General features: G+C 34.2%; 2 protein-coding genes across 3 annotated transcripts in view; one reads left to right on the forward strand and one right to left on the reverse strand.

Moving 5' to 3' along the window:
• LOC138315447 (phosphorylase b kinase regulatory subunit beta-like) overlaps positions 1 to 5,160 on the reverse strand; it is a 26,484-nt gene extending 21,324 nt beyond the window's left edge. Inside the window, exons 1-8 of one of the 2 annotated variants that reach the window (XM_069256486.1) lie at positions 4,693 to 5,160; positions 4,081 to 4,225; positions 3,382 to 3,481; positions 2,841 to 2,948; positions 2,420 to 2,479; positions 2,145 to 2,281; positions 1,469 to 1,628; positions 222 to 419 (exon numbers count right to left, since the gene is read on the reverse strand). In XM_069256486.1, the coding sequence (XP_069112587.1) occupies positions 222 to 419; positions 1,469 to 1,628; positions 2,145 to 2,281; positions 2,420 to 2,479; positions 2,841 to 2,948; positions 3,382 to 3,481; positions 4,081 to 4,225; positions 4,693 to 4,834 (1,050 nt within the window). In that variant the 5' untranslated portion in view covers positions 4,835 to 5,160. The remainder of the gene's footprint in view (positions 1 to 221; positions 420 to 1,468; positions 1,629 to 2,144; positions 2,282 to 2,419; positions 2,480 to 2,840; positions 2,949 to 3,381; positions 3,482 to 4,080; positions 4,226 to 4,692) is intronic. The other variant, XM_069256487.1, reaches the window with a different exon arrangement.
• Positions 5,107 to 13,738, forward strand: part of LOC138315448 (T-cell immunomodulatory protein-like) — a 26,118-nt gene continuing 17,486 nt past the window's right edge. Inside the window, exons 1-3 of the mRNA XM_069256488.1 lie at positions 5,107 to 5,342; positions 12,369 to 12,590; positions 12,995 to 13,049. Coding sequence (XP_069112589.1) covers positions 5,159 to 5,342; positions 12,369 to 12,590; positions 12,995 to 13,049 — 461 coding nt within the window. The 5' untranslated portion in view covers positions 5,107 to 5,158. The remainder of the gene's footprint in view (positions 5,343 to 12,368; positions 12,591 to 12,994; positions 13,050 to 13,738) is intronic.

Genomic DNA, 13,738 nt, shown 5'->3' on the forward strand with positions numbered 1-13,738 from the left:
TTCATCAGGCAATTAATTGTGTCACTTAGACTGTAGGTATTGACATGAGGGAGACAACTCCATTACATCTCATCTTTATGGAGAAAGGAAATATTGAATAAGTGATATTACTTTTGTTTGAAATTCTCTACACAACACAATGTATCAGTGTATAGAACTGAGATCAATGTTTAAACAGTATATGACCTTGACATACAAAGCTGACCTTGACCTTAACTTACCTTAATCTCTGCTGGTTTGTAATGTTTCCTAGTTTTATCCTCTAGCACTGTCCGGTATCCGTCCCTTAGGAATCGTTTGATGCCATGATTGCCTTTGAGTTTTCGCACTACCTTGTCAATGGTACGATGTTTTAAAGACTTTTTGTGGATTGCAAATGCAGGCCAGCTTACGGTAGGCAGGAGAGAAGCATCAGTGTTCTGTGGTAAAACACACCAGGAATTTACTGTATATTTCTAAGGGGTATCGATTATCATTTATAAAGGATTATTATATACAGTCAAACCTTGATGTATTGAAGTTCAAAGGACTGACAGAAAAACTTCGAAACATCGTTCATGGTTAGAATTAGATTGACAAACAAAACAAAATAAAAACGAAGTATACAATTAATCATGTGTATTATTACCATTAGCAATATATTATAAAAAAGACTTGCGTGTACTAGGCCTAACCCATGTACATGTGTACATGTGGTGACTATTGAAGCGATGGTCAATATAACGGATTGAATATAAAAACAAAACACACAGTAAAAACAAAAGTAAAAAGGAGGAACCAAAAGCGCTACAACACCTACAAAAATATTTCAATTTAGAAAAAATTCAATTCATCGGAGTTTGAATCATTGAGGTTTGACTGTACTGCATAGTGAAAAGAACAATAATTTATACATGAGTGTATTAGTTTGTCACATTTAAAATCATGAATTTAGTTTTGCATATTTTTTGCAATAAGTTATACTAAGATCACAACCCTGTACAGTAGAACAACCATATATTCATAAGGAACAAAATTACTCAACATGTACAAGTAAGAAATTACAGGTAGTTATATTTCTACTAGCATTAAAAGGAAATGACAAACACTGTTCTGTATTTCATATTACAAAGTTATCTGCCCTTGCGGGTAGGTATTGATTGTGATGCACATCATGTGTTTGCAAGCACAACATCATATTTTTTTGGAGAAAACAATGTGAATTGTGCTCACAAAATAATGACATCACAATGGATACCTACCCGCAAGTGAGCTAACTCTGTAATATGCAAAGCCGGAATGATGCACTCAATTTCGAGTTGAGTTCATTGAGTCTATAGTAAACCTTAAAGTAATTAATCAGTTGAGAGAAAAAGAATGTTCTGGACCAGTAGAATGGAAGTAAAAAATAAAATGGGTCATCAATTATATGAGGTTGATTCATCAAGGTTCAACTGTAAGTATGGCAATATAGTACATTAATGGATACCTTAGAGTTAGACTCGCGAGGAAGAATAGTTTCAAATATTGTCCTGTTTCTGTTATGGGCATCTATATCCACATAGATAACCGACCATACAGCTCCCTCGGGACCATACAGGTTTTCTCCATTAATGGCCTCCAGAGCTGCTTTGACAAACCCTATGGAACTAAAATTGTGTGTACACTATTATTTATCAATGAAAATGTTGAATTTATATTTAGGAAAGAAAGTATAGAGATAGAATTTGCAATGCGTATGCTTTTAAAGTGCTAAAAACTTTTCATTCATATAAAGAAATAAATATACTTTATCATTTAATGGATTGTCGTATTTAGTTCCATACTGAGAAGACCATATATTGCCAAGTGAATGCACATTTGTGAGTTTTGAGCCCCTGCGCAACATATCGCCGGGTAAAGTTATCATGGGTTTGTTGTTTGTTCTATTGTAAACCATTTGATTTTCACAACATTTTGTGTCTTTGTTATAACATATCAACGAATACATCGTAAATACATAAATTGGCAAATCAACCACTCTTACTGACAATCGTGCGTTCAAATATATATTTATTCATGAAACATTTGAATTCACATCGAATATCTCTCACAAAATTCACAAGAAACTGTTTATATAAGAGCAAAACCAACCACAGTTCTGTTAAAAGATGAAAATGTGGTACCTTGCATGTACTTCTGTTGATCCATTGTTGTATTTACTGCCTCTCTCCCACATCCCATAGTCCGGTGTCCTGTATGCACGCTCTATATAAAACACGAGGTTCTGTATGAAGTTCACTTCGTCTGTCGTATAAATCACCTGTCAGATCAAAGTAATAATTAACAGTTAACATCGTAAATAACAATTCTGAAATTAATTCATGACATTTAATTCTAACTAGAAGTGTGTTTCTGTATAGTGATAACAAAGAATTTTCACTTATTTGTATGAACTTACCTTTAATCCTGAACGAATCATCTGAACCAGGTATATGAGATAAAGTCCAACTACATCAATCTGCAATGAGAGTGCTTACAGTTTATTTCTGTAAATTGTTTTAATAATTGTGATTTCTATAAATATTGCATACATAATATTCAGAACACTCTTGTATAATGTCTCAAACGTCTGTTTTTTTTATTTTTTTTTTTTTAATTTCAGGTGTGTATACATGTAGCAGAGGGCAGGATTTTTACATACCGTTAAATGTAATCACTGCTTTCGCTAGAGATCAAACTCAGGACCTCTGGCTTACTAATCTTACACACAACCGATCAATATAAAGAGAAATTCTCTCTAGCCAAGAGGTACATTGCAGCTAGTATTGGCCTGGTTTACATACCTGATTCCTGAACAGACAAAACTCTAGCATTTATACCTGTAAGTGTCCATACTCTTCATCATTGTACACTGGGTCTCCAGTCACCATGTCAAACACGGAGTGCAGGGCATACGCAGAACTCTGGTTCAACTTAAATTTTTCTACCTGAATTTAATCATAAAAGCATGGCTGACCTCGAGTTTCTCAATCTTACAGTCTGAGACTGTACATGGGTCAATTCTAACTTATTTCACTAGATATCAACTTCTGGGGGCCTTTCTTAAATTCCATCATACCTTTGTGTTTAGGAAAAATAACCAACAAATATTTAGACTTTTTTAATGAAGTATCAATATAAATTATGAAAGAAAATATTAGAGTTATCTCCTTTACAAAAAATAAAAATAAAAATAAATAACATAAGTAATACTTATACTAAGGCTCTGGTTATACAAAACTGAATAAAACATAGTGAAAAGGGATCTGACTGCAGTTTCCAGTGCAGCTTATAAACTTGAAAATACAGCAATACATGTATCATCTATTGATATTTCTTCAGTGATAAATAGTAAAGGATGAGCTTGACCTCTACACTGACCTTGTCTGCTTGTCTTAACCAACAAAAGAGGATCCCTCGCATACATTTTACTGCTGACATGGATAATTCATGTGTCCTTCCCTCATCATCATCAATTTTCCTATCAAAACACAAATCAATGGAACTGTAGCAATGATGCAATACTGTTTCATTTTAACATGTTATGAAAACATTCCTTTCAATAAAATGGATGCACAGTTGCACACAAGGTTCAATAACTTGGTTAATCCCATAGATAGGTAATGGATCTACTGCATATAATTATGTGGTTTTCTATGTACTCTTGAGCTCAAGCTTTCTGCTAAATCTAGACCTCTGTGTTACTTATAATTAGTAATTACTGACAAACAAGTCATGACTAATGATGTGTAAATGGCTTGTTTTGCAAAAATTGTAAAATAGAAATTTAATTCCTCAAAATTATCCAGGTACTCCACTCCAGCTTTAAATTTCCTTTCATCTAAGCTTCTAAACCTGTTAATTCTTAAATAAATGAATCTGGCTATCAGTATTTATAATAAAACAAACCTTCAAAAATTGAACGAAGAGAATGAATTTTTTTGAACGAAGAGAATGAATTTCTAAGTCAATTATGTTATATAGCATCTCATTCGGAGTAGATCTTATTTTCTTATACTAACCACGTGCAAAATTTCATTGACTTTTGAATAAAACATTAAATTAACAGCTATATATTACCTGTATGCTTGTGACAGTGCCCATGTTGCCACAGCACAGTATATGCTGTCACGAACATGAGCGACCTTTGCTTGTTCTCCATCTCTACCAATAGCGGGGTAAAGTCCTAACACACAACCTTGGTACTTTAAAATCTGACGCTTCACTGTTGTGGAAACAATTGAATTTCATTATTCAGTTACATGTATTTGTTTTCTTATATTTAATATAATGTAATGAATATATATATTAATATATCAATACAGGAAAAACATTTTATAACATCACAATTAAAAGTTATTACAAGAATATCAAAAAATAATTTCATGATTCATATATATATATACACAAAATTAATGAAAAACCCCAACAATTTTCATTTTGCTATGTTACATTCTAGTGGAATTGTTTTTGAAATCAGATAATTTTATTTTACTGAATAGAAGACACAGCATATTAATTATCAGTTACTTGACGTATCAATGCATTCACACGTACAATGTAGCTAGGTCTGTCCGATTTCCATTATATACCTTCTCAGTATATATACATACTGATAACAATCTATATAACAATCTAGAGAGACAGATTCATGCTCACATTTATTTTGATATTTTTTTTTCTTTAACTCACAGATAATGTACTGTTCATGCAATCTTCTGGAAAGCAATTCCTGTTCGATTGTTTGGACGGACATTTGTCTGGTATATCCTATACGACCATCAAGTCGTTCCAGTCGGGATGTAGATTGCCGACTAACTGTGACCTCGCTCATGTTTCAGGTCATCAGAGCTGGCCTTGTGACCTTGTTGTAAACATCTATACTGTATACTGAAAAGCGCTTTACACGCCTAAGCAGGAAATTGAGGGAAGATGGAGGAAAGTATTGTTCAATTAATGGTTTAGCTGCGTTTTAGCATTGTTAAATCAGGATTCATTCAGGATGATTGGCACATGGCTGTGATGCAAATGTCACTTTAGACTTCCGGTGTTATCATCATGAGTCACAGTCTTTAACATGTTTGAAATTCAAGGCTCAAAACATCTCACTTTTCAAGCATGTAAACCACATAGATTTTACAAAATTGACAGGTGGAAAATGTTTCAACTTCATGTTTTCGCGTTCAATTTTATAGTTCTAGCTATATTTTTCAAATCGACTAAATCTTCCTTGAGCGATGTAACATTAGAAGCGTTCGGGACAAATTTTAATGGGGTGATTGCTGCTTTTGGTGATTTCAACGCTGATAAAAACATTGATATTTTCATCATAACAGATGGAGGTAAGACAAATGATAAAAATCAGTAAAGCAATCTTTTTTCATGCGATACCATCATCTCCATGGATTCCTTGCTGTTAGATATATCAAGGATTTATAAGATTCGTTTAAGTCCTTGGATATATTTAAAGTGAATCCATCATAGAGAAAAGTGAACTGTAGTTTAGGTGATTTATTTGGTGGAATAAAATATTAAAATAAAGTCTGTGTAAAGATATCTATCTTAAATCTGTATATTGAAATAAAAAGTAAATAAAAAGCTATTGAAAAAAGATAAATTCTAACAGGAGATGATGAAATATTGCGACCAGACTAGGGTTCAACATGTACAAGTATATGCAACATAGACCTGCATTTGAGTAAACAGTCCTGCAGGGAACGACGAATCACCGAAACGGACGGAAACGGACACCAAATCGGACCGAAATGGAGTCGTTTTATAATCTTTTAACTATAAAATGATATTTCTTTGTATAAATAACGTAATATAATGTGTTTTCATATGTACATGACCAATAAACGGTCTTGTAGATAAATACTAATGGACCGAATCGGACCTAAACGGAGAGAGATTAATTACGGGAATATGTTTGATATATTAGAGATAAATAATGATGATATATACATATGACCTCAAATATTAATCAAAATGGTGATTGGAGAGCGAACCGAAACTAGCTTTAAGATAAAATTCGACTGATAAATGACATTTTTGGACAAGACGGTGTGATGAACGCTGATGACTCCATCACGTTTGACAAGATAAGTGACGAACTTGAGACTGCGTGCCAATCCGTCTCTCCTGAGTTCGGTAATTACTTTTCTAGTAGGTTAAAACCATTATTAAAAGAAAAGGTCAATGAACCACAAAGATTAGGCTCAGTGGACAAATAATAATTGCGATAAATCATGTTTTGAAACATTTGGTTGACTGGAAAGCAAAACCTTTAGTTGATTTTGTTGAAGCTCTCAACTCTTTACTTGTCGTGCAGTATAAAGATCTCAGGAGAGCCATCATTGGCACTGGACAATTCAGACTGACCGAACAATTAGGACGTTATAGGACTGACAAGGTTAGGTGGGCGTCCCTGACTTCTGACCAAAAAAACAAGCTCATAGCTAAAGTCAAACGTGGACCAGTGACAGATACTGTAGTGACATCTTCTGACGGACGAATGAAATGCCAAGTACCAAGAACATTAGGGAAGAAACCAGGACAAGGAAAACGACGCAGGACAGAACGAATGATGACTATCAACAAGAAGGCAATGCATTACTAGATTCTGACAATCACAGCTTCTCGCCTCGTCAGGCGCACTATACTAGGTAGTGAATGATCTGTGATAGACATGACAAATGACGCTATGACACTTCTGACAATCACAGCTTCTCGCCTCGTCAGGCGCACTATACTAGGTAGTGAATGATCTGTGATAGACATGACAAATGACGCTATGACACTTCTGACAATCACAGCTTCTCGCCTCGTCAGGCGCACTATACTAGGTAGTGAATGATATGTGATAGACATGACAAATGACGCTATGACACTCCTGATAATCTTAGCTTATCGCTCAACTACAAAATGAAGGAGTATTTATTTATACACAAGTGACACTATTGGCGAAGTGGCACTGAAAGAAATTAGTGATTGATAATATAAATGAACTATTATTGTGTGTTTAAAGTGTGATTAATGTGTAAATATGATTTTGCCTTATAATGGTGTATCACTCCACAAAGTATTTTTTTTTTTAATTTTATATCAACTTTGATAACGCTTGTGATTAATGTGTAAATAATGTGTAAATATGATTTTGCTTTATGATGTGTATCGCCCCACAAAGTATTTTTAATTTCATATCAACTTTATGAGATCTTAATCATGATTTAGGTCGCTAGTATTATTCCAATTTACATTAATAGACTATTCAGAAATCTGGGAAATCCAAATCCATACAATTCAAAGTGTTTATTAAGCCAGAGCTAAATAATGAATTTTTGATAAATGTCGGATTTTTTATTAATAATTTTAAAGGCCCACTACCTTTCCGAAACAAAAAATAAAAGTTAAGTAAAAGCAATAGTAACGTAAGAAATTATATATTGATGGCCTAATATGTAACTTTGAAGTTACAACCCCAAACAAATGCAAAATTACCTGCGTAATCTTTTTTAACAGTAATGATCTATTTCTCTGTTTTACCGTCTGGTGCAGTAAGGCTTATGGAATTAACATATTATTTATCTTGATTAAATTGTTATGGATGTGTTAATAAGTGTAGCCACTGAAAGTAAATTGATAACTTTTGCAACTCTGCAAAATTATCAATCTCGATTGCAAAATTATCAATCTCGATTTACCTTCCATTTTTAAATATTCAAAGATATTTTCGGAAAGGTAGTGATCCTTTCAAGTTATGTTTGTAATGAGAAATTTCTCTTCTTGATATGTTTCGTTAGTATACTGGCTTATAATATCAACTTCATGATTTGGAGCGTGCAGTGTATATACGTAGTCTCTGTTAGTAAATATGAACTCAAAGTGAAAACAACAGCTATTGTACTTTGACAATATGAAATTATAATTAGTAATAAATTAATTATGATTTTTGGGGTATAATTAAATAAAAATGGGGCTTACGAAAGCAGGGTCCTCGATCCCAAGTCCTGGGTGCACGATGTGTAGCTGATGCTTTCGAAAATTTTACATTATACATTTTTCATTACAGTATATTTTGTATCTATTTTAATTTTAATCATGTAACAATTTCGTATAGTCATGTAATATTATATATTTTATATCTATTTTAAGTTAATCATGTACCATTTTTACATATTATATCCATCACGTTATATTTTCTTGTTAAAATGTGCATTTATACTTGTTATCTATTGTATATGGTTATAGCTAAATTATTTACATTCAATTGCATTATACATTTACTTTGTTGCTTATAATAAAACTTTACATCATAAATCAGGTTTTTTTTTCTTTTCGACAAAAATACGCTTTGGTGATTGCATCGCAACAGCTTGTATAAACGGATAATATGATATGAATTAGCATGTCCTATAGTAGAATTTATTTAAGTCATATTTAATCTACATAAATTAATGATGAAATATATAGATTATTATCTAACTGAACGAAATGTTGCGATGCAATCATATTATAAATACAACGTGAACATCATGGTTACTACAAATACATGACCACTTCACTTACTGGTCAGGGCATCTGCAAACACAATATATTACATATTCTATAATAGCTTATATAGAAGAAATTACTTTTTAAAATGAAAAATAGCCATAAATGGTTCAGTTTTGGTCTGATTCTGTGTCCGATTCGGTCCAATTCAGTCCGTTTCGGTGATTCGTCCCACCCGTCCTGCATAGTAGCATTTGAGGGATCATTTTGTTACGTAAATGCAAGATTCTGTGAAATAAAAAAGGAAAGTTATTTTAAACATTTTTACCAATGACGTTTTATATGCCAGCATCACTAATACAACTTGACACATTATTTCTCACATGGAAACAAATTTCATTATCTAAATGTTTGTAAAAGTCATAAACAAAATCACCTCTATTGCTTACTATGGGGCAAAAAACAGGTAAAACCATGACATTTATAAATTTTGTTTCAAAATTACTAATTAACTTCTGTATATATATCAGCCCCTGTGATATAATCACTGCCCACCTGTGCATGAATACTGCTCACCTGTCAATCTCGCCCTAGCTACCTTCTACCTTCACCTCTTATTCCATATGCTACCCATTGGTCATAGACAGGTGTGATAGCCCGAGAATTCATTCTCTCAGATTGTCCCGAAAGACCACTCAAAAACCTTCCCTACCCACCCTAAATTTCTAATTTTTGCTATGTTATGTGGGTTTATTTATATATACATATACATGTAGTAATCAATATTTTCATTGTATTTTATACATTTATAGGTGATAAATATGCATTTTCTACATAATTATTTAATCATGCTCAGTTAGATTGCATAACTTGCATGAGTGCTTGATAAATTTTGTATGCATGTCAGACAATTCTGCTAGCTGCATGCTTGTAATGTATGATGTTATGTTTTGATGGTTGATTTTGCTTGCTTGTGAAGCTGTGTTTGCCTTAGATTGTAAAGCTGTGCTTGCCTGAAATTGTTTGTATATGTAGCCCTTTCATCCCTTATTAGCTCACCTGCCCAAAGGGCAAGTGAGCTTATGCTTTGGTGCAGCGTCTGTCGTCCGTCCGTCTGTCCGGCCATCAGGCGTCAACTTTTCCATTTAAATAACTTCTTCTCCAAAACTTGGAGACCTACTGTCCTGAAATTTGACTTATAGCCTGCTGGGATGAAGGGCTACCAAATTTGTTCAAATGAATGACCTTGACCTTCATTCAAGGTCACAGGGGTCAAGTAGGCTGAAATATCTTGTTAAGACTTCTGCTTCATAACCAAGAGGCCTATTGAACCTGATATTAGGCCTGTGACATACTGGGATAGAGAGCTACTAAGTTTGTTCAAATGAATGACCTTGACCTTCATTCAAGGTCACAGGGGACAAAAAGGCTAAAATCTTTAAACGACTTCTTCTTAATAACCAAACAGCCTAGGGACCTGATATTGGGCCTATGGCATGCTGGGATCAAGGGCTACCAAGTTTGTTCAAAAGAATGACCTTGACCTTGATTCAAGGTCACAGGGGTTGAATAGGCTGAAATCTTTAAGCAACTTCTCCTTAATAACCAGACAGCTTAGGGACCTGATATGGGGCCTGTGGCAAGCTGGGATGAAGCGCTACAAATTTTGTTGAAATGAATGACCTTGACCTTCATTCAAGGTCACAGGGGTCAAAAAGGCTAAAAAAATTTAAACCACTTCTTCTTAATAACCAAGAGGCCTGGGGACCTGATATTGGGCCTGTGACATGCTGGGATCAACGGCTACCAAGTTTGTTCAAATGAATGACCTTGACTTTGATTCAAGGTCAAATAGGTTTAAATCTTTAAACGACTTCTTCTTGATAACCAAGAGGCCTAGAGACCTGATATTGGGCTTGTGACATGTTTGGATGAAGGGTTACAAAGTTTGTTCAAATAAATGACCTTGACCTAATTCAACGTCACAGGGGTCAAATAGGCTAAAATCTTTACACAACTTCTCCTTAATTACCAAGAGCGCTAGAGACCTGATATTGGGCATGTGGCATGCTTGAATAAACGACTACCAAATGTGTTCGAATAAATGACCTTGACCTTCATTCAAGGTCATGGGGGTCAAATAGGCTGAAATATCTTGTTAAGACTTCTGCTTCATAACCAAGAGGCCTAGGAACCTGATATTAGGCCTGTGGCATACTGGGATAGAGAGCTACTAAGTTTGTTCAAATGAATGACCTTGACCATGACTCAAGGTCACTGGGGTCAAATAGGCTAAAATTGTTAAAAGACGTCTTGATAACCAAGAGGCCTAGAGACCTGATATTGGGCCTGTAACATGATGGAATGAAGGGATACAAAATTTGTTCAAATGAATGACCTTGACTTTGATTCAAGGTCACAGGGCTCAAATAGGTTTAAATCTTTAAACGACTTCTTGATAACCAAGAGGCCTAGAGACCTGATATTAGGCCTGTGACATGTTGGGATGAAGGGTTACATAGTTTGTTCAAATGAATGACCTTGACCATCATTCAAGGTCACAGGGATCAAATAGGCTAAAATCTTTAAACGACTTCTTTTTAATAACCAAGAAGGCTAGAGACCTGATATTGGGCATGGGACATGTTGGGATGAAGCGCTACAAAGTTTGTTCAAATGAATGACCTTGACTTTGATTCAAAGTCACAGGGGTCAAATAGGCTTAAATCTTTACACGACTTCTTCTTAATACCAAAACAGTCTAGAGACTTGATATTGGGCATGTGGACATGTTGGGATGAAGCGCTTCAAAGTTCGTTCAAGACCTTGACTTTCATTCAAGGTCTCAGGGGTCAAATAGGCTAAAATATTTAGATGACTTCTTCTTAATAACCAAGAGGCTTAGGGACCTTATATTAGGCCTGTGACATACTGGGATAGAAGGTTACCAAGTTTGTTCAAATGAAAAATAACTTCTTGATAACCAAAAGGCACAGGGACCTGATATTGGCCATGTGGCATGCTTGGATCAAGGGCTACCAAGTTTGTTGAAATGAATGACCTTGACCTTCATTCAAGGTCACAGGGGTCAAATAGGCTTAAATCTTTAAACGACCTCTTTTTAATAACCAAGAGGCAAAGGGGCTTCTAATGTGCCTAGGGATGATATAAATTCTTATTTACTCTATTTGTTAAGTATGAACCATGCATGATTACCAGATTGCAGGTGAGCGATTCAGGCCCATTGGGCCCTTGTTATCAGTGAAAATCTGGAAATATGGACTTGCTGGAAATTCAGACCAGGGGTTAAAGGGCATTTATTTATTTATATATGTTTGTAATAAAATAGCCAAAACTAGATACTTTAGTTTGTGATATATAAAGGGAGGTAATTTGCACTAAATTTCCCTGATGGCTATACATTGTAGTTAATTGAGAGCATCCAACTTGTCATTTTATGACAATCGAGACATTAGAATTCAATAGTTCATGCATTAAAACATAGAATTATAAATCAGTTAAATGGCTATCTGAAAATTATGACACCTTTTCTTGATACAATACAAATTTTTAAAACAACTTTATCTATCTTCATTTCACAGAATCCTGCATTTGCGTATCAAAATGACCCCCCACCCTCAAATACAACACTATTATTCAAATACAGGCTATCCTACATAAAAGGCAACCAACCTGTTCAAACCCAGAACCACGGAAACAAGCCGGATACTCTACTGATTGAGCAAAACGGTGGATAAACGACCCAGTTCATTCCTACTATAAAAAATATATAAAAAAAAACAATGCACAATTAAAAACTATCATCATTGACCTACAAATGATTGAAAATGAAGAGTTGTTTACCATTTTTTCAGGAACCAGTGTGCAAGTACTTCTTACATCCATGGAAAAGGAGCCATTTAAGATTGTTCCTTTGTTGAAGAACAGCAGTGTTATTGGAGTGATCAACAATATTGTTCCAGCCGACTTTGATGGGGACACACAGATGGACCTGATGGTCACTCGCAAGGATAGCTCCTCACCATTCAATGTTCAAGTCCAGATATACTGGGGTGTCCTCACTACAGACAGTCTGGGTAGGGCTATTGTTTGGTGTTAGTGACAGATATATAAAGTCAATGTAACAGTACATGTATTATGATTATTCATGCCCAATAATATTGATGTTTAATGGAGATGATCTCGACTTCTGTATGTTTCACATCTCATTTTAGATGAATGAACTGAAAGCTCATGGTTCCTGCGTTTTGAATTTTCCAGCTTACAGACAGTATATGGGCATGGGTCATGTAGAAAATTGAATTGATTTGGGTACTCCTACTGAATCAGATCATCTCAACATCTTCATGTCAAGTGAATAAATTGGTATATGCATTCCATTTAGGATAAAACATTTAATTTGCATGCTATTTTATCATTAACATCAGTAAATTCTCGAGTTATAAAAGCATGTTTAAATCAATACACTTTTTGATTACAGTACCAGAACCTTTTACATTATCAGGAATTTTTGATGACCAACCTGTATTATTGGAGTAAGTATATAATACAAGATGTGTCTATATATAGCTATATGTAGATTACCCCAGACTGTGTACATGTGTGTAACTAAATATTAGAAAACTTCAGAATTTGGACACATGCCTGAGTTTATTTTTTTGTGAATTCATTCACTAAAATTATAAACTTGACTTGAAATTTTGGTAAGATTTTGGAACATTTTAGCTACTGGACAAATCCCTCTATATAATATTTGACCCATTAGGACATTATTAGAATGACACTATATGCGTTATACCATACTTTTGAATTTTTAGCACGATGGAGCATAGCTCCATCGTAGCTTATAGCATACCCCCTAGTTTTGAAAATCACCTTGTGAACAGGATATCTCAAGTTATACACCATTAACAGCAATGAAATTTGGCACAGACATGTAGTTATAGATAAGGACGGAACTGATAAAACTTGGCGACAAACAGACATAAACTGTATTTTTGAGGAATTAAATAATATTTCATTCCTTCTTTGTCTATAGTAATATTTAAATGAGAAACACAATGCATTATGGGAAATTATATGGCCGACGGTACCACTTCATACAAAAGAAATATAGTTTAAGAAAAGATTAAGGCAATTAAAAAATATTCATTATTTTTCTATTCTTAAATATGTTACTCAAAGTGTCATGACATCATAATTACCTGTGTTGGATAATCTATAT

Source organism: Argopecten irradians, chromosome 2 (assembly GCF_041381155.1).
Source record: "Argopecten irradians isolate NY chromosome 2, Ai_NY, whole genome shotgun sequence".
NCBI lineage: Eukaryota > Metazoa > Mollusca > Bivalvia > Pectinida > Pectinidae > Argopecten > Argopecten irradians.